General features: G+C 44.6%; 1 protein-coding gene across 1 annotated transcript in view; it reads left to right on the top strand.

The window, feature by feature from the left end:
- Positions 1 to 21,750, top strand: part of arpc2 (actin related protein 2/3 complex, subunit 2) — a 43,611-nt gene that overhangs the window by 5,652 nt on the left and 16,209 nt on the right. The window contains exons 2-7 of the mRNA XM_043694380.2: positions 747 to 781; positions 5,564 to 5,676; positions 10,855 to 10,900; positions 12,842 to 13,028; positions 19,808 to 19,901; positions 20,764 to 20,890. Of these exons, the coding sequence (XP_043550315.1) occupies positions 747 to 781; positions 5,564 to 5,676; positions 10,855 to 10,900; positions 12,842 to 13,028; positions 19,808 to 19,901; positions 20,764 to 20,890 (602 nt within the window). The remainder of the gene's footprint in view (positions 1 to 746; positions 782 to 5,563; positions 5,677 to 10,854; positions 10,901 to 12,841; positions 13,029 to 19,807; positions 19,902 to 20,763; positions 20,891 to 21,750) is intronic.

Raw genomic sequence — 21,750 nt, 5'->3', positions numbered from 1 at the left:
AAAAGCTTAAATACATATATCAATAAGTTCAAAAATAGTGTCTTCCCTACTATTAGACTTCTGAACAAACACTCAAGTTTCAAATCTAACTGCTTGTTAGATCTTGCTGCTTGTGGACCTTCTCTGCAGCCATAGCTTTGTATTCCTCACTCTGTTCAATCACCCTGTGATCTTTGTATGGTATGACCTGCCTGTACTGCACGCAAAGCAAAACCTTTCACTGTACTTAGGTACGTGTGACAACAATAAATCATACCAAACCACTGGTGAGAGGTTAGAGTTGTCTGTGTGGGGTGAACCCACAGGGTTGAGTTATGGATAAGAATCAGTGAGTCAGACAGTCAAATGGCCCCAAGTTTCAATACCAGGAGAAGGAAATGTGTGTAGAATGAGAGATTTGAATCTTGTTGGAGAGGTACACGCACACAGCTGCATTAATCCTTTGTGTAAATTTGCATTGGTGCTAAGGCATTACATCACTTGGGATCATTGTTTCAGATAACACAGAGAAGTCACGTCATGTGGGCAGGTGCACACAGCAAGGTGCAAATCTCTTTTTGCTGCATAAGTTTCGGGAGAGACATTGATCAGACCCTGAGAACACTGTCAAATGATGCACAGACCTTCCTAGTGAGAAGGACTGTTAGAGGTGGGGACTACAGTTGATTGAAATTACAATTTTAGTTATGTGGGTGTATATTGCTGTTTAGAATTCCTGTCTGAGCTAACACTTTCTTTCTCTGCAGAAACAAACCTGACACAGTGGAAGTGACATTTGCGGGTAAGCTTTGGCCTGGCTATCTCTCCGCTGATATCGTTGCTGTGGTAGCAGCTTGGTGTGAGGGTCCACATGTTGGTTCAGTGTAGGTTGCTTCTGCCTTGACATCTTTTGAGTCATAACAGCACAAGAGGAAACCATCAAGTCCATGCCAGCTCTCTGTAGAGCAATCCATTCAGTCCAATTCACCCTGTCTATCCCAGTAGTCTGGGAGAGTTTATTTTCTTAAGTGCCCGTCCTGTCTCCTTTTGAAATCATTCATCGTCTCTGCTTCCACTTCGTCATAGGCAGAGTGTGTTTCAGGATATTGCTACTCATCATCATCCTCCTCACAACCTGTATGTCTCGCCCAAAAGCCTTAAACTCTGCCATCAGCCAATGGGAACGCCATTCATTTTTTGACTTACCTATTCCTTCACAAACTATACAGCTTGATCAAATCTCCTGGCAAGCTCTTCTACCCCAAGGAAAGCAGCCCCAGTTTCTCCAGTCCCACCTTGTAGCTAAACTGAAGCATTTTAGTTAGTCTCATCTGCACCCTTTCAAGGACTCCCCTTTAGAATTTAATGAATGCTTTACAAATGCACAGCCTCCCTACTAGTACATGATGCCTCTGTATATGAAACACAACATTCCATATGTGAACAGGAGTGAGTCAAAGAAGAACAAAGAAAATTTACAGCCCAGGGACAAGCCCTTTGGTCATCCAAGCCTGAGCCAATCCAAATCTGCTGTTTAAACCTGTCGCCCACCCATTCACCCACTCGTGTCTGCCTGCTATTTGTTGTCTTTTACCCACCCCATCCCCATAACCCTGTTTGCCATCTCCAGGAATTTATCAATCTTTACCTTTAAAAATCTGAGCTTCCATAGCCCTCAAGGGTTTGCTACAAAAACATTCTTATCTTGTATATCCTTTTGTTTTTAAATTATAGTGACTAGTTCTAGGCTGCCAAACCAGGGGAAAACATCTTACCTTCATCTGCCCTGTCTATCCCTTTTACGTATTTTGGAAGTTTCAATGAGACCAACCCTCATTCTTCAAAACTTTAGGGAATACAGGTCCATGCTCACTGCCCAATCCCTGCTACTGATGTCACGCTGACCGGTAAAGTCATAGAATCAGGATAGTAGTTCCTGGTTTTCTTGCTCTCACTCAATTAAATAGCGTTTGCTGCCTTCCAATCTGCTGGAATCATTGATTATCTTCTAAAATTCCATCAATTCTGCAATTGATTATCTCTATGGCCACCTCCTTCAACATTCTGGGATATAGACTTGGGATTTATCAACTTTCAACCCCATTATTATCTCCAGTGAAACATTTATTCCTAATTAAAATTGTCTTCATCTCCAAATTATTTCTCGCTACTTAGAATTCTAGTCCCAGAAGATGTCTTGTATCTTGGTCAATGAAAACAGTCAGGTCCTCACCTTCAGGTGGCACAGTGCCTCAGTGGTTAGCACTGCTGCCTCACAGTTGCTGGGACTTGATTCAGTTCCACCTTCGGGTGTCTGTCACTGCAGAGTTTGCACATTCTCCCAATGTCTGCGTGGTTTTCCTCGCATAGTTCAAAGATATGCAGGTTAGGTGGATTGGTCAAGCTAAATTGCCCTATCGTGTCCTGGGATGTGTAGGTTAGGTCGGTTAGCCAAGGTTATGGGAATGAGGTGCAATGGGTGGGATACTATCCGGAGGGTCAGTGCGGTTTCGGGCTGAATGGCCTTCTGCCACACTGTGGAGGGATTCTGTGGTCTCTACCAGGGCGGCATGGTGGCTCAGTGGTTAGCACTGCTGCCTCACAGCACCAGGGTCCCAGGTTCGATTCCAGCCTCGGGCGACTCTGTAGAGTTTGCACGTTCTCCCCGTGTCTGCGTGGGTTTCCTCCGGATGCTCTGGTTTCCTCCCACAGTCCAAAGATGTGCAGGTCAGGTGGATTGGCCATGCTAAATTGCCCATAGCATTAGGTGCATTAGTCAGCGGGAAATGAATGTGGATGGGTTACTCTTCGGAGGGTCGGTATGGACTGGTTGGGCCGAAGGGCCTGTGCCCACACTGTAGGGAATCTAATCTAATATCTCTATTTCCACATTATAAATTCTCCTGATTTGCCTGCAATTTGTTTTAGCCAAAGATTTGATTTTTACTTACCTATAGAAGCTTTCACCGTCCATGTTTGTTATTTTTGAGATTACATTTGTATTCTATTCTCCCATCAGTTTCTTGGCCCTCCTTTGTGTTTACTAAAGCCTCCTAATCTTCCAATTTACTGTTGTTTCTAGCAACTTTTTAGGCTATTTCTTTTAATCTTATACAGTCTTGACATCCTTTGTTGGCAAAGCTTGAGTAACATTTATTGAATGTTTGCATCGTGTGACGACTTGTATACTTGCTGTCAGTCATGTTCTGTTTTGTTAAGGACTGTCCATTGTCATGTCTTAAATCATCTTCCCATTCCACATCAGCCAGTTTGTGCCTCGTCTTCATAATTGTCCTTATTCACATTTAACATCCTTGCTTTAGATTGAACGACTTCATTTTTAATGTACATAATGTAAAATTCTGCCACATTGCAGTCACTCATCGCCAAGAGTTCCTTTGCAACATGATTGTTAACTCACCCATTTTTGTTCCAGAAAACTAGAGTTTTGAGAAGGTTGAGAGATAGAAAACTAAATCTAAAATGGCCTGCCCTTCAGTCGACTCCTCGACATCTGCTGTAGCAAATCATCTTGAACACACTCCAGAAACTCATCCTCCGCAGCTTTGGTGCTCAATTTGTTTACCCAGTCTACGTTCAGATTGAAGTCACTCACAATAAGTCTTGTGATATGTACATCTCTCATCCCCTGGTTCATACTGTGCCCCACCCCACTGCTACTTTGTGGCTTAGAAATAACCTCAGCCAATGTCTGCTGCCTCTTTAATGTTCCCTAATTTCACCCAGGCAGATTCCATCCATTGTTCTTCTGATCTAGGATCCTCCCTTATTCATGTACTGATCCCATTCCTTATTAGCACAGCACCACCTTACTGTTCTTCCTAAACACTGAATGTGGAGATCCCAGTCCTGTCATGGTGCAGCCATGTTTCTGTAATGGCAATTGGATCATAACTATGTAACTCCAGTTATATCTTCAAATCATATGTTTGTTGAGAATACTGTGTGCTTTCAGGTAGAGTCCTCTTTCGCTTTTTCACTTTTTGATATTGTTCTACTTTCAAAGCATACTTGATGCTCAATTTTGTTTCTCCTGTCTTCTAGTCTTCCTGGTATTTTGCCATAGAATCACAGCATTTTACAGGCCCATGATGTCTATACCAGCTCTCGAAACAGCTGCCCATTCTAGTCCATTCTCCAACCCTATCTCCATAATCCTCTGACTTCATCCCTTTCAAATATATCTCCAGCTGTTTTTTGAAACTGCCAATGAATCCATCCCCTCCGCTCTCCCAAGCAGCGCATTCCAAATCCTAACAACTGAGTAAAGAAGTTTCACCCCATCTTACTCTTAGATCTCACACTGACCATTTTGAAATTGTGACCACTAGTTACTGACATACTAACTAATGAAAACAGAATATCCTTCTTTACCCTGTCAAAATTGTTCTTCTTTTTGAACACATCAATAAGGTCATTTCTTAATCTTCTCTGCTCCAAGGCGAATAAGCCCAATGTTTCTCATCTTTCTTTGCATCTAGATTCCCTCATTCCTAGTATCTTTCTAGTAAATCTACTTTGCACACCGTCCAGGTTTTTAACATCCTTCCTTAAATAAGGTGCTCAAAACTGAACATTATTCCAAATGTGGTCTGACCAATGACTTGTAGAGGTGTAGCATTACTTCCTTGCTTTCATTCTCTCAGCCTCCATCTTTAAACCCAAGGATCCTATAAACCTTCTTTTCAATTTCCTGTTACCAACTATTTTTTGCAGTTTGGATTACCCTCAGGTTCCCATCTCCCTTCCCTGACAAACTAGTTGAAACCCACCCCAACAGTATGAGCAAGTCTCCCTGCGAGGATATCAGTCCCAATCCTGTAGCCTGTCCAGCTGGTCCTTAGAAATCTGTTGGTCTTTCTACACCAGTTCTTCAGCCATGTATTCAATCAATCAATCAATCCTCCTGTCCTATACAAGGTCGCATACAACACTGAGTGTAATCTGGAGATTACTGTTGTTGCGATCCTACTTTGTACTTCTCTTAACTGCCTGAAATCTGCCTTCAGGATCTCCTGCCTCTTCCCACTGATGTTGATGGTAAGAATGTAGACTCTGACTTCTGGCTGATCCCTCTTGTGTTCCCTCCAGAAGGGTTTCCTGCAGCTGCTCTGTTACATCCTTGACCCTGGCACCAGGGAGGTCACATTTAATGTATATGGTCTGCTAATAGCTTTCGGTGTATGTTGTAGCTCCAGATGTGTCACAGTTCCTGGCTCTATAAGCGCAGCATGACTGTGTCATGGTTATGCTGTACAGTGCTCTGGTTTCTGCTCTGTGCAGAATCCGAAGGGCGGAGAGGAGTACATTACATTTCCTGAGCTCCCCAACTAATCCCAATGTAATATCAGCTACATCCTAAGATGATACCATAATGTCCAAGTGGAAGATGCTGGTTTATCCCTTTGTCTGTCTCTACCTCCCATGTCTGGCACAGCATTTGTGTAGTTTGGAGAGATAGGGTGATTTTCTTTTCGGAGGGGTCTTGGGGGTGTGTGAACTGAGCACCAATATGTATCAAGGTTCCTTTTGAAGGTTTTCCTGCATTTCCGTTTTGCTCCAGATTTTGATGGCGTCCTTTATCACATTTCCAACCCAAACGGGGACAAGACCAAAGTGATGGTCAGCATTGCCCTAAAGTTCTACAAAGAGCTGCAGGACCATGGAGCAGATGAGGTAAGTTGTAACCAAGTTGGCTGGAAGGTTTTCACACTCAAATATTAACATCTTGCATTTATGGATAGCCTTTAAATTCATAAGGTATCCCATAGCACTTCATGGAAGTTCACTGGGGGGGAAAAAAATGACACTATTTACATAAGAAATTATTAGGTCCAGTGACCAAAATGTTTATAGCTAGTCTTAAAGATGAAAAGAGAGATAGAGATGTTGAGGATGAAGGGCGCTGCAGATAGTGGAAATTAAACATCAGATGTACTGACATTGGCAGAGATCTCAGAAACCTGTAGGATTTTACTGATTAAAAGCATACGGCCACGGAAAGATTGGATGTGAAGATGAGATGCTGTTAGTATGGGTCATTTGGGAGCAAATGTGTGGAGTTGTCCATCTCTCCACCCCTAGGATTTCCAGCATTTCCTATCTTAGTTTTATTATCATAACACTCAAAAATCCTTCAAAAATATTTTGCATGATGAGTTATCTCTGGTCTTCAATGATGGTTGCAGGTAAAATAAGTAATTCTTCATCGATATGACCCTATGCAGAGTGAACTCGCCACTCTATCAGATGTCACTTCATCTAATTAACCTGTGTTTTTACATGAAACTTAAGTGATCAAAACCTTAGCAGATAGGATTGTAATGTTTGCACATTAGCAGGAAGAATAGAAAACTTGAATATTATTTAAATGGCAAAATACTGTAAAAAGATGCAGCGGAGGGGGAGTTGGGGCTCCTTGTGCTTGAATTACATAAAAGCTAGCATCCAAGTTCAGAGGGTAGTAGGGAAAGAAAATTGGCTGTTGGATTTTACATCAGAGATTAAATAGGGAAGTCTTGCTAAAATTAAAAGATGCAAGTCAAACCACTGTTAGGTTAATTTCAGGTATGGAGGGACTTTCACGTGAGGAGGGGTTGAGTCATTTAGACTGATACTCATTGGAATTTAGAAAAATGAGATGTGACTTTATTGAAATGTATAAGATTGAGGGACTTGACATGTTAGATATGAAGAGGTTGTTTCCTTGTGCGAATGTCTAGGATTGAGTGCATAATCTCAGAGTAAAGGGTCACCCATTTAAAACAGCAATCTGGAGGAATTTGGTCTGAAGGCTGTCAATCTATCAAATACTTTATCACAAAGAGCTCAGACTGTTGAATGCTGGGATGGACAAATCAGTAAGCAAGTCAAGGGTTAGGCGATAAGGGAGGAAAGTGGAGTTGAAGATTATCAGAACAGCCATGATCTCATTGAATGGCAGAGCTGAGCTGATGGGTTGAACAGCTGCTCCTACAACTTATGCTCTCATGGTATCCAGGCCAGAGACACTGTGAAGGTGGATTAGCACAGTGAGTCATTCTTGTCTTACCTCAACCTGCCTCCACTATCATTTCAAAGTGCAGCTGATTGGATAGCTCTTTCAAAGAAACAAACACACAATACTGGAGAAACTCAGGTCTGGCAGCATCTGCAGAGAAAGAAATAGAGAATATTTCTGTAGAAGAGTTATACCAGACTCTGAACGTTAACTTAATTTCTCTCCCTGCAGATGCTGCCAGACCTGCTGAGTTTTGCATTTTGTTTGTTTCAGTTTTCCAGCATCTGCAGTATTTTACCTTTATTCGAGCTCTTTGAAAGAACCTTCAGGAAGATGATGGGCCAAATGGTCTCACCACCCTGATGTGAAATTTCAGATATTCCCTTTCTGGGGATAACCTGAGTTTGAAGCTTCAGGGAAAAGAAATTCTATGATTCATCCACTGCAATGTGCCCAGTGAGAGAAGTGACTGGGGAATTGATTGATTGTGAAAGCAGGAATGAAGGAGGTCAGGTTCATTGAATGAGGTTACAGAGGAGAAGGATTGAGTTTATTTGAAAGTAGGAAACCAGCTTCTTGAACTGTTCTTATTCCCAGATAGTTGGATGAATGAGAATGTTAATAGAAGATAGAACATTACAGCACAGTACAGGCCCTTCGGCCCTCTGTTGCGCCGACCAGTCATACCAATCTGAAGCCCATCTAACCTGCACTATTCCATGTACGTCCATATGCTTGTCTAATGACGACTTAAATGTACTTAAACTTGGTGAATCTACTACCATTGCAGGCAAAGCATTCCATACCTTACTACTCTGAGTAGAGAAACTACCTCTGACATCTGTCCTATATCTATCACCCCTCAATTTAAAGCTATACCCCCTTGTGCTCGCCGTCACCATTCTTGGAAAACCAAGAACTTGTTAAACCAGTCTTGGAGTAGAGCACAAGATCATTTTCCTTACCTCTGCTCCATCGTTCCCTCCTTGAGCACCCTGGAGTTCCTAGTTTCTGCTGACCAGTATCAGCTCATTATCTGACCATGGAGGGGGTATCATGGATGGTCATAAAAACCCCAGTGGCTCACTGATGACTTTAGGCAAGGAAATTTGCCAGACCTACAGCAACGTGACTGACTCTTGATTACACTGTGAAGGGGTTTGACTCATAACCATAACATCAAAACACTGCCAGCAGTTTGAGAAGGCAACGCCTCACCGCCATCTTGGGCAGCAAGAGGTAGCTAACAAATACTGACTTCACCAGTGACAACAATATCCCGAGAGTGGGACTTTAAAAATAAAACCTTGGGAATGAATTTGGAACTCTTGTCCATGAGCTGACTGAGCAAGTTATGCCACAGACCATGTGAAGCTCTTTGGCAACTTTCACTTAAATTGTAAATTTTAAACCCAGAGCTCCCTCCTTAATGATTTCCTGTCAACGGTTTTGATTCTCATTCGAGTGCAACAAAAGGTGAAGTTGTTAACTGACGATCTGTGGTGAACATCCTCCGACAGCAATGTGGCAAGAATCATAGGCCACAGGGTTCCCTCCGATCTATCAGGGGCTGGATGAAAGCTTCCCTGGCAATGCTGGTTACATTTTGAGAGAAATGGATATTTGATTAATTGATATTGATACTTGAGAAGATCAAACTTGTATAACTTCCAGTTCAGCTGGTTTCTAAGAAGATCCTGTCTCAAGCCTGTCCTAGCCTCCCTACACCTATTTTTTTAGTGGCTGCTAAATTCCCTCCTTCCTCACCCTTTTCTCTCCGGTTCACTGCCCATTCTAATGTTCAGTGCAGTGTTGTAGAAAATTTAATTAACTGATCAACTGATGAGAAGAGATTGTTGCATTGATCCTACCTTGACTCAACTTGCAATCACCCTGCCCCCAAAAATGTCCTCCATTGCTCCAACCCAGCAGTAGCCACATACTGCACAGGGTTTGGATGGATGAGGGATAGTGGTGCTGGGAGATGTGGGGTTTGTGGAAGGCAGGATTGTGCCTGCATGGCTGTGTTGGGAACTCTGCTTTGTGGGTGTGCAGTTAACTATAAAGTGTAGTCTGTGGTTAGAACCAGCCTTCATCTAAGCAAAGAGCACACCCGAACTAATCCTTTTATGGTATTTCATTCTGCTGTTTGTAAGACAGGAAGTTGTGACTCAGTTCCTAAATCAGCTTCTGCAGTGAGGTTCTTACCTTGTTTTGCAGTGTCACCACCCACTCCAGTCCACAATGTATGATCAAAATGTATCAATGTTCTGCTTTAGTAATTTTATCTTCTGAACTTTGAGTTTTATCAGGATGAGAGAGATTCGATCTCTCAAAATAGATTTAATGCATTTCCCAGGTACAGGTCAGGTTAGGTACACAGTAAAGCATCTCCTGTTTCAAAGTGAAACTAAAATGCACTCTAAACTGTCCCCCAGGCCAGGGACAGCACAGGGTTAGATACACTCTACACTGTCCCCCATCAAACACTCCCAGGATAGGGGCAGCACAGGGAAAAAAAGCTCTCTGCACAGTTTTTTTTAAGTATTATTTTGTGGTATGTGAACATAGTTGGCTAAGTCAGCATTTATTGCCTATTTTGAATTTCAGTTCAGAATTTTGACCCAGCAACCCTGAAGGATAGGGGTAGATCTCCAAGTCAGGGTGGTAAGTGCCTTTGAGAGGAATTTGCAGGAGGTGTTCACATGAATCTGCTGCTCCTGTCCTTCTAGCTGAAAATGGTATTGGGCATGGAGTCATAGAGTGATTGAGATATACAGCATAGAAACAGTTCCTTTGATCCAACTCATCCATGCCAACCAGATATCCTAAATAAATGTGCAGAGGAACCTCGATTATCTGAATAAGATGGACAGGCACTATTTCATTCGGATAATTGATTATTCAGTGAATTGATTCAATGCCTTTCCTTTGGGGCTCAGAGTTGTCTGTTAAGCCCACTTCCTACTCAGGAGACCAGGCAGCAGCAGCACGGCGCACGAGCCCCCACACTCCCACCCCCGTCCAACATGACTCTCGTGGGTGCCTCCCAACCCTGTCCTACACCACCCCTCAACCCATCCAACACCGCCCCTGCCCTACCCCCCAACACCATCCAACACCGCGCCCCTTCACCCCCCCCCATCTCTGTCCAACGCCGCCCCCCTTTCCACCCCCCAACGCCGTCAAATGCTGCCCCCTTCTCCCCTCCCCCCCCCCCCATGCCGTCTAGCGCTGCCCCCTTCCCCCCCCCCCATGCCGTCTAGCGCTGCCCCCTTCCCCCCCCCCCATGCCGTCCAGCGTTGCCCCCTTCCCCCCCCCTTCCCCCCCATGCCGTCCAGCGTTGCCCCCTTCCCCCCCATGCCGTCCAGCGTTGCCCCCTTCACCCCCCATGCCGTCCAGTGTTGCCCCCTTCTTCCCCCCCCCCCCCCCCCCCCCATCCCCCCCATGCCATCCGGCACTGCCCCCTTCCCTCCCCCATGCCGTCTGGCGCTGACCCCTTCCCTCCCCCATGCCATCTGGCGCTGCCTACTCTTCCCCCCCCCCCCCCCCCATGCCGTCCAGCTCTGCCCCCTTCTCTCCCCCACCCCCCCGTACAGTGTCCCTAACAAGTATTTGTGGAGTGCTTACAATGTAGTTTGAAGTAAAGATCTCTAATCTTTATAAATCCTCAGGATTGAAAGGAACTGATTAGTGGTAAAATGGATGTGTTGATAATGAAAGATTTGTTTAGCATTTTAGTTTGAGTACTGGGCTGAATAACAAGTTGCCAGACTCCTCTACTAAATTAGGGAGCTTAATGAAGAACTTGCTTCTCTCACATGTTAACTGTCTGCTGTGGTCTGTCTTTGCAGTTACTGAAGAGAGTTTATGGCACTTACCTCGTGGCTCCTGAGGATGGTAAAGTATTTCTAACTGTTCTCCGTTGTATCAAATGAATGACTTGTCTGTACAGACTGGGATTTATTGATGTCTGCCATTGAAACTGAAATATAAGCGGTCAAATAGACCAGGCTTCCTATTCCCACTCATTAGCTGTTTATAACTGTTATAGTTTGATGTTACTGAGTGAATTCAGGATTAGGCTGATTTGGAATTGAGCTCCAATTATCTGTCACTGTCCTACCTCGTCTCCACCTACACTGCAGGCTCCTGTGTGAGGTGATAAATGGTCACTTTTGTTTGATTATTGCCCATTCTCCTCACGATCAGTGAGGAGTGTAAATGTATGGGAAAAGCTGCTGACCCTCTGACTGTAAATTGTCCTGAGTGAATTCAAATTCTCATTGTCACAGTGCAATCTGAGCTGGCGTTGTATATGATGGTGCAGTCATTGCACCATTACACTGTTGTGTTTGGGAAGGTGTTTCCTAACCTGAAAATGTCAAATAAGTAGATAGTCCAAAGCTGTGTGCTTAGCTGCTGCTGTTTTGTATCCTGTTTGTGCAGTGGGTGTGGGGCTGGTTTAATCACTGCTATGGAATAAAGAATAGTTTTCAATGACAATTATTCCAGGTATTGATACATCTCATTTTACATTGGGGACTGGTCATTCTGCTTGCTGGGAGTAAAGTCAAAACAAAACTGCTTCCCCATTTCTCCACGTCGTCTTTGATCAGCCTGAGGCTGGTTATTCAATAGTAGATGCTTAGGCCAGCATTAGGAAACTCTATTCCATTTGCTGTATGAGGTACTGATCTCTCTGACTCCCTGATGCACACAGGGCTATGGTAAGCCATACGCTGGAGTCCATGGGTGTAACTGCTCAGATCCGGTTAGTATTGTATGTCCAAATCCCCTCCGAACCAAATTAAATCACCCAAACACAACCCAATGTAGTTGGAAGCTGGGTGGGATGATCACTTGGTGGTTTGTTCTGGATTAGGCCACAATCAGATTGCAGCAGGAGGGACACAATCGAGGAACCTCACCCAGCAGGGTCACATGATTACGTAGCATCGTCCGAGCACCCCATGGCTGTTAACAAGTGTTTGGAAGAGCTGCTGGACTCAAATCTATGAATTTGTGTGACACGCTGCAATTTGCATAATATCAAAAGCATTTCTTCTGTTTCTCAATTGTTGGTTGGATCTTGATTCATTTGAATATCCCCATGTCAATCTGAGCTTGTTGCACCAAAAGTCAAATATCAGACACTGTGGCACAATTGCCGGGGGGTGAGGTTGGGTTGTGGTTGGGACAAGTGTCACAGAGGGGGCAGTGGGGTCCCGCTGTCACAGGAGCAAGGTGAAGAGGGAACTCTCATGCCAAGACTAATAGAAAAAGTAAAGAGACTTACTTTGGAAACTGAAGTATCTGAAATGATGGAGGCACATGGGGAAACTGGGTCCAGAAATTACTACTAAGACCAGAAAGAAAGGTCAAATAAAGCAGGATAGACGGGAGAAGCAAATACTACATTTGCTTAGGTTGGACCTCAGTCCTGCAAACTGTTCTGGTCTCTATATAATCTAAAAGAGGCACTGAGGAAAGTCTAAAGAATAATTTACAGCAGTGATACCAAATAGATATCATGCGGAGGATGGACCTCTCTGGCTCATGCGGAGGATGGACCTCTCTGGCTCATGCAGAGGATGATGAGGATGTGCAGATCACTATCAGAGTGGTTCAGATGAATGGAAAAATTACATTTAAGGGGAAATTAGAAAGGAGCATGTGGGATAGAGGAATGGGGCTCAGTGAGGAAGTGGGAGGGGACTGTAGCATAAATACTGGCATGACCCTGTTGGACTATTTCAGCATCTGACCCAGTGCTGCTGAATGGAATGATCTTAGCTCTTGAATTTGAGCCATACTGAGGACTGCCTTTGTCTTTTTCAGGGTACAATGTATCGCTGTTGTTTGATCTGGAAAATATTCCAGCCAACAAAGATGAATTGGTGCACCAGGCTGGCATGCTGAAAAGAAATTGCTTTGCCTCTGTTTTTGAGAAGTACTTCAACTTTCAGGTGGAAGGCAAGGAAGGAGAGAAACGAGCGCTGATCCACTACCGTGATGACGAGACTATGTGAGTGTCCAGCGATGGCGAGCAGATGTGGTCTCTGCTTTCAGCAAGATTCATTTTAGTGTCTGCCTGTTGGCCACTGGAAACTTTTTGTTAACCTCCCTTGCTTCAAGCTCTTCCCACCTTCTGTAAATTTCTCGTTGTAAACTCTATTGGGTTTGCAGATAGAGCACAAGAAGTCTTTCTGCTAGTGACCTAATGTAGTGACTTTGGAATCCAATCTAGGGGTGGTGGGGGGGTGGGGAGAGAAAAGCTGCTTGCTATCCACCTTGTCCATACCCCTCATGTTTTTATAGACCTCAATCAGGTCCCCCTTTACCTCCATCTTTCTAATGAAATTAATCCTAACTTGCTCAACCTCTCATCGTAGCTGGCAGTCTCCTCTTCAGGCAACATCCTGGTGAACCTCCTCTGCACCATCTCCAAAGCATCCACATCCTTTTGGTAATGTGGCGATCAGAACTGTACACCGTAGGCAAATCAACGTCCTATACCACTGTAGCATGACCTGCCAACTCTTGTACTCAATACCCCGTCTGATAAAGGAAAATATGCCTTCATGACCACTCTGTTCCCTGAAGGTGGCAACGCAGGTCAATAATGGACCTGAACACCCAGAGCCCTCTGTACCATCAATTCTGCACAGGACTTTTCCATTTACTGTATAGTTCACTCTTGAATTGGATCTTCCAAAATGCATTTGTATTTGCCCAGATTGAACTCCATCTGCCATTTCTCTGCCCAACTCTCCAGTCTATCTGTATTTTCTGACAGTCCCCTTCACTATCTGCTACTCCACCAATCTTAGTGTCATCTGCAAACTTGCTAAGCAGACCACCTACACCTTCCTCCAGATCATTTATGTGTATCACAAACTGCAGTGATCCTAGCACAGATCCCTATGGAACACCACTGGTCACAGTTCTCCATTTTGAGAAACTTACTTCCACTACTACTGTGTCTCCTGTTGCCCAACCAGTTCTCTATCCATCTAGCGAGTACACCCTGAACCCCATGTGACTTCACTTTCTCTATCAGCCTACCATGGGAACCTTATCAAATGCCTTACTGAAGTTCGTATATATGACATCTACAGCCCTTCCCTCATCAATCAACTTTGTCACGTCCTCAAAGAATTCTATGAAGTTGGTAAGACATGACCTTCCCTGCACAAAACCATGCTGCTTATCACTGATAAGCCCATTTTCTTCCAAATGAGAATAGATACTGTCCCTCAGTATCTTCTCCAGCAGATTCCCCACAACTGACGTCTGGCTCACCTGTCTATAATTACCTGGATTATCCCTGCTACCCTCCTTAAACAAGGGGACAACATTAGCAATTCTCCAGTCCTCCAGGACCTCACCCGTGTTCAAAAATGCTACAAAGATATTTGTTCAGGCCCCAGCTATTTCCTCTCGTTTCCCTCAACCTGGGATAGATCCCATCCGGACCTGGGGACTTGTCCAACTTAATGCCTTTTAGAATACCCAACACTTCCTCCCTCCTTATGCTGACATGGCCTACAGTCATCAAACCTCTATCCGTAACCTCAACATCCGTCATGTCCCTCTCCTCAGTAAATACCGATGCAAAGCACTCGTTAAGAATCTCACCCATTTTTCTCTGACTCCACGCATAACATTCCTCCTTTGTCCTTGAGTGGGCCAACCCTCTTTCTCATTACCCTCTTGTTCCTTATATCTGAATAAAAGGCTTTTGGATTTTCCTTAACCCTGTTTGCTAAAGATATCTCATGATCCTTTTTAGACCTCCTAATTCTTCATTTGAGATTGGTCCTACATTCCGGATATTCTTCCAAAGCTTTCTGTCTTCAGTCACCTTGACCTTATGTACACATCCTTTTTCCTCTTAGCTAGTCTCTCAATTTCACCTGTCATCCATGGTTCCCTAACCTTGCCATTTCTATCCCTCATTTTCACAGGAACGTTTCTTTCCTGCACGATAATCAACCTCTTTAAAAGCCTCCCACATATCAAATGTGGATTTACCTTCAAACAGCTGCTCCCAATCTACATTCCTCGGCTCCTGCCGAATTTTGCTATAGTTGGTCTTCCCCCAATTTAGCACTCTTCCTTTAGGACCACTCTTGTCTTTGTCCATGAGTTTTCTAAACTTATGGAATTGTGATCACTATTCCCAAAGTAATCCCTTACTGAAACATCAACCACCTCATTCCCCAGCACCAGGTCCAGTATGGCCCCTTCCAGAGTTGGATTAGAACATAGAAGAATACAGCGCAGTACAGGCCCTTCGGCCCTCGATGTTGCGCCGATCCAAGCCCACCCAACCTATACTAACCCACTATCCTCCATATACCTATCCAATGCCCGCTTAAATGCCCATAAAGAGGGAGAGTCCACCACTGCTACTGGCAGGGCATTCCATGAACTTACGACTCGCTGAGTGAAGAACCTACCCCTAACTTCAGTCCTATATCTACCCCCCCCTTAATTTAAAGCTATGCCCCCTTGTAATACCCGACTCCATACGCGGGAAAAGGTTCACACTGTCAACCCTATCTAACCCCCTAATCATCTTGTACACCTCAATCAAGTCACCCCTAAACCTTCTTTTCTCTAATGAAAACAGCCCCAAGTGTCTCAGTCTTTCCTCATACGATCTTCCTTCCATACCAGGCAACATCCTGGTAAACCTCCTCTGCACCCGTTCCAGTGCCTCCACATCCTTCCTATAGTATGGCGACCAAAACTGCACACAATATTCCAGATGCGGCCGCACCAGAGTCTTATACAACTGCATCATGACCTCAGGACTCCGGAACTCAATTCCTCTACCAATAAAAGCCAGTACGCCATATGCCTTCCTCACCGCACTATTTACCTGGGTGGCAACTTTCAGAGATCTGTGTACATGGACACCAAGATCCCTCTGCTCATCCACACTACCAAGTATCCGACCATTAGCCCAGTACCCCATCTTTTTGTTATTCTTCCCAAAGTGAATCACCTCACACTTAGCTACATTGAATTCCATTTGCCACCTTTCTGCCCAGCTCTGCAGCTTCTCTATATCCTGCTGTAACCTGCCACATCCTTCCTCACTGTCAACAACTCCTCCGACTTTCGTATCATCCGCAAACTTGCTCACCCAACCTTCTAACCCCTCTTCCAGGTCATTTATAAAAATGACAAACAGCAATGGTCCCAAAACAGATCCTTGCGGAACACCGCTAGTGACGGCACTCCATGAAGAAACTTTGCCATCAACTACTACCCTCTGTCTTCTTCCATCCAGCCAATTCCTAATCCAAACCACCAACTCACCCTCAATGCCATATCTCCGTATTTTCTGCAGTAGCCTACCATGGGGAACCTTATCAAACGCCTTACTAAAATCCATATATACCACATCTACCGCTTTCCCCTCATCAACCTCCTTCGTCACCTTTTCAAAGAATTCAATAAGGTTTGTGAGGCACGACCTGCCCTTCACAAAACCATGCTGACTATCCTTGATCACATTATTCCTATCCAGATGTGCATAAATCCTATCCCTTACAATTCTCTCTAAGACTTTGCCCACAACAGAAGTGAGACTCACCGGCCTATAGTTACTAGGGTTATCCCTACTCCCCTTTTTGAACAAGGGAACCACATTTGCTATCCTCCAGTCTTCTGGCACTACTCCTGTAGACAAAGAGGACATAAAAATCAAGGCCAATGGCTCTGCAATCTCCTCCCTTGCTTCCCAGAGAATCCTAGGATAAATGCCATCAGGCCCAGGGGACTTATCTATTTTCACCTTTTCCAGGATTTCCAACACCTCTACATACCTCAAAGCCATCCATTCTACTTATTTGTGACTCAGTATTCACATCGACGACAATGCCCTGTTCCTGAGTAAATACTGAAGAAAAGTATTCATTCAGTGTCTCCCCAATCTCTTCCGCCTCCACACGCAACTTCCCACTACTATCCTTGACTGGACCTATTCCTACCCTAGTCATTCTTTTATTCCTAACATACCTATAGAAAGCCTTAGGGTTTTCCCTAATCCTACCGACTAAGGACCTTTCATGTCCCCTCCTTGCTGCTCTTAGCTCTCATTATTATTTGCCTACTGGTCCATAAAACCCTCCTGGATATTGCTTACAAATTCTGCTCTATTTAGACCTCTAACACTGAAACCCAGCCAATGTTAGGAAAATTAAAAACTCCCATCACCACCACCCTGTTGCTCCTGTATCTTTCCATAATCGCTTTACATGTGAATAGAGTCATTGAGATGGACAGCACAGAAACAGACCCGTCAGTCCAACTAGTCCATGCCAACCAAAATCCCAACATAATCTAGTCTCACTTTCCAGCATTTGGCCCATATTCCTCTAAACCCTTCCTATTCATATACCCATCGAAATGCCTCTTAAATGTTGCAATCATACCAGCCTCCACCACTTCCTCTGGCAGCTCATTCCATACACTCACCACCTGCGTGAAAAGGTTGCCCTTTAGATCCCTTTTATATCTATCCCCTCTTGCCCTAAACGTATGCCCTCTAGTTCTGGACTCCCCCACCCCAGGGAAAAGACCTTGTCTGTTTATCCTATCCATGCCCTTCAGATTTTATAAACCTCTGAGGTCTCCCCTCAGCCTTCGACCCAGAGTATTCAACCTCTCCCTGTAGCTCAAATCCTCCAACCTTGGGAACATCCATGTAAATCTTTTCTGAACCCTTTCAAGTTTTGCGACATCCTTCCAAAAGGATGGAGACTAAAATTGCATGCAGTATTCCAAAAGTGGCCTAACCAGCGTCCTGTACAACCACAGCATGACCTCCCAACTCCTATACTTTGCTCTGACCAATAAAGGAAAGCATACGAAATGCCGCCTTCACTATCTATCTACCTGCAACTCCACTTTCAAGGAGCCATGAACCTGCACTCCATGGTCTCTTTGTTCCAGCAGCACTCCCCCAGGTCCTTACCATTATGTGTATAAGCCCTGCTCTGATTTGCTTTCCCAAAGTGCAGCACCTCGCATTTATGAGCACCAAGGTGGCACAATGGTTAGCACTGCTGCCTCACAGCGCCAGAGACCTGGGTTCCATTCCTGCCTCAGGCGACTGTGTGGAGTTTGCACATTCTCCCCGTGTCTGCGTGGGTTTCCTCCGGGTGCTCCGGTTTCCTCCCCACAGTCCAAAAATGTGCAGGTTAGGTGAATTGGCCATGCTAAAATTGCCTGTAGTGTTAGGTGAAGGGGTAAATGTAGGGGAATGGGTCTGGCTGGGTTGCACTTCAGCGGGTCGGTGTGGACTTGTTGGGCCGAAGGGACTGTTTCCACACTTAGTAATCTAATATCTCAATCTAATCTAATCTAATATCTAAATTAAACTCCATCTGCCACTCCTCAGCCCATTGACCCATCTGATCAAGAACCTGTTGTAATCTGAGGTAACCTCCTTCGCTGTCCACTACACTTCCAATTTTGGTGTCATCTGCAAATTTACTAACTATACCTCCTATGTTCATATTCATATTCAAATCATTTATGTAAATGACGAAAAGTAGAGGACCCAGCACCGATCCTTGTGGCACTCCACTGGTCACAGGGCTCCAGTCTGAAAAACAACCCTCCACCACCACCCTCTGTCTTCCACCATCGAACCAGTTCTGTATCCAAATGGCTAGTTCTCCGTGTTCCATGAGATCTAACCTTGCTAACCATTCTCCCATGGGGAGCTTTGTCGAACACCTTACTGAAATCCATATAAATCGCACCCACCGCTCTCGTCAATCCTCTTTGTTACTTTTTCAAAAAAACTCAATCAAGTTTGTGAGACATGATTTCCCATGCATAAAGCCATGTTGACTATCCCTAATCAGTCCTGGCCTTTCCAAATATGTGTAAATCCTGTCCCTCAGGATTCCCTCCAACAACTTGCCCACCACTGCCGCCAGGCTTACTGGTCCATAGTTCCCTGGCTTGTCCTCACCACCTTTCTTAAATAATGGTACCATGTTAGCCAACCTCCAGTTTTCTGGCACCTCACCTGTGTGACTATTGATAATACAAATACCTCAGCAAGGGGCCCAGCCATCACTTCCCTAGCTTCCCATAGAGTTCTAGGATACACCTGATAGGTCTGGGGATTTATCCATCTTTATGCATTTCAAGTACTTCTGTCTCAAGCTCATTGTTGGGAGGCCTGTAGTACAGCCCCAACATTGTTACCACACCCCTCCTATTCCTGAGCTCTACCCATATTGCTTCACTGCTAGAGTCCTTCATAGTGCCCTCCTTCAGCATAGCTGTGATATTCTCTCTGGCCAGTAATGCAACTTCTCCACCCCTTTTACCTCCTTCTCTATCCCACCTGAAGCATCAATATCCTGGGCTGTCTAGTTGCCAATCATGCCTTTCCCTCAACCAAGTCTCAGTAATAACAATAACATCTTAACATTTAGAAAATTATGCTTCATTGCAAACTCATGCAAGTTAAGGGTATAGGATTTCTGGCAAATTGGATCTGAGCAGATCCTGGGACTTTTGACCTGCAAGATTATAGGGTCACATGTGATTGTTGTTGGAGAGTTTTCATGGTGACCCAGTGTCTCACTGATTCTGTGCACAAGTTATAATATCTCCGACAGTACTCCTTCCCCAGCCAAACCCAGCTGCTCCTCTGTTATGGGACAATGTAATCACCTGGACTGTTCATCTACCTGGTTGCACTTGTATATATTTCAATTCTGTGGGAAGTTGATCCTGTGATTGAGCTGTGATCCTGCTGTCTTCCAGGTACGTAGAGGCGAAAAAGGATCGAGTGACCGTGGTGTTCAGCACAGTATTCAAGGATGACGATGATGTTGTGATTGGGAAGGTCTTCATGCAGGTAGGAGGAGTGGGTCATGACCATTTGCCCTTGGCCACTGGGCTGTATCCCTGCCTCTCACTGCATGCTCTGTTCCTCACAGCATCCTCCCAAAATGTCCTAAAAATGTTCCCTGCCGGTGTGACCAAGACTCATCAGGGAGGCTTTGTTATGAACTCTCCCTTTGATTCAAGTCTTTGTGATCGAAGCTGCATTTTGTTTACTCTGAAATGTTGTCTCTTTTGTCTCCCTTTTATTTGTGTTAGCTGACTGTAATTTAAACTCTTCAAACAACTGAGTGTCAAACTGGAAATAGGCCAGTGTCAGGGGCAGTGCACGCAGGTTTTTTTCTTTTTTAATCCGGGCCAGGATGGGAGGGTTAATTCTGGTGTCAATTCAGCAGATCCCGCTGTTGTCCCTGTGCTTTATTGATCAGTTGTTGCACATTTACAGGTGGTTACAACAATGTCGTTGAAACACATTGGGGAAGGAGCATGGATTTGGGGTGGTAGATGGTTTGCTCTGGTTGTGGGTGGTGTTGTGAGAGGACTATACATGTAGAACAGTCTGAGTAGAGTGGGTGTTGTACTGTAGCATGTCGGGACTAAATAACCGTCCGTTAGCTAGGGCTTGTAGTGCCAGGGAAATGGTCCAACTCCTGGAGAATGGAGTTTCGATGACTGGTCTCCAACCCTGGTCTGGGTGCCCTGTGTGGTGACCCCCTCGAGTCAGAGGCATGTGTTTTAAATTAACAGAATCATTTTCAAATCTTGATAACTACACCTCCCCTTGTGCCAGTCAGTTGAAGAATATAGAGCCCAGGATACAGCCATGTTGTAAGCATTGCTGATATATTGTTTTTCCATTTCTACAATTACCTCAGGAGTTCAAAGAGGGTCGGAGAGCCAGTCACACAGCTCCGCAGGTGTTGTTCAGTCACCGAGAGCCTCCTCTGGAGCTGAAGGATACTGACGCAGCAGTGGGTGACAACATTGGCTACATCACTTTCGGTAAGTTCTCTCCTCACCGCCAGTTTATGAATTTATCCTTGGCGTGAACGGAGATTGAGAATCTGCCATGTTCAGCTTGAGAAAATTCGACCTTGATGTTTTATGCAGCAATTGAAAATGTTAATCTAAGATTATAAGCAATTATTGAATACAAATGTAATTAAAATGTAGGATTTTTTTTATCAATTTCTTTTTCAGGGCTCCCCAGCTTTGGCTTTCTGTCAGGCAGGAATCCCTCTGCAGCAGCAGTCACATCACCCATTGTTAGGTTTCCTTGTGAGCAGAGATATTGGGTCATGTTCCCAGCTGATTAGGGAGCGGAACAGTAACTTTAACCAAGAGTTTATGAAGGGCCTTCATGGAGTTAATGGAGCATAAAGGATGGTAACCTGAATGAAGGTCCCTCTACACATTAAACACTTCCAGGACCAATCCTGGGTTAAATATAAAGTAATGTTCCGAACACACACTCTATCAAACACTCTCAGGATATGGGCTGAAAATGTGTTGCTGGAGAAGCGCAGCAGGTCAGGCAGCATCCAGGGAACAGGAGAATCGACGTTTCGGGCATAAGCCCTTCTCCAGCAACACATTTTCAGCTCTGATCGCCAGCATCTGCAGACTTCACTTTCTCCTCACTCTCAGGATATGTACACAGGTGTAGATACAGAGTAAGCCTTGCTCTATGCTGTTCCCAGGGCAGGGACAGCATGGGTTTAGATAGAGTAAAGCTTCCTCTGTACTGTCTCCATCAAACCTTTGTAAGACCGGTGTATCGCACAGGATTAGATACAGAATAAATGCCGCCCTACATTGTTCCCATCAAACTTTCCCAGGTCAGTGACAGCACAGACTTGAGT

The sequence above is a fragment of the Chiloscyllium plagiosum genome, unplaced genomic scaffold, assembly GCF_037043375.1.
Source record: "Chiloscyllium plagiosum isolate Xiang-an unplaced genomic scaffold, Cpla_swu_hap1 HiC_scaffold_7, whole genome shotgun sequence".
Taxonomy (NCBI): domain Eukaryota; kingdom Metazoa; phylum Chordata; class Chondrichthyes; order Orectolobiformes; family Hemiscylliidae; genus Chiloscyllium; species Chiloscyllium plagiosum.
Note: the sequence above shows the minus strand (reverse complement) of the source record. Positions and strands in the feature narration are given on the sequence as shown.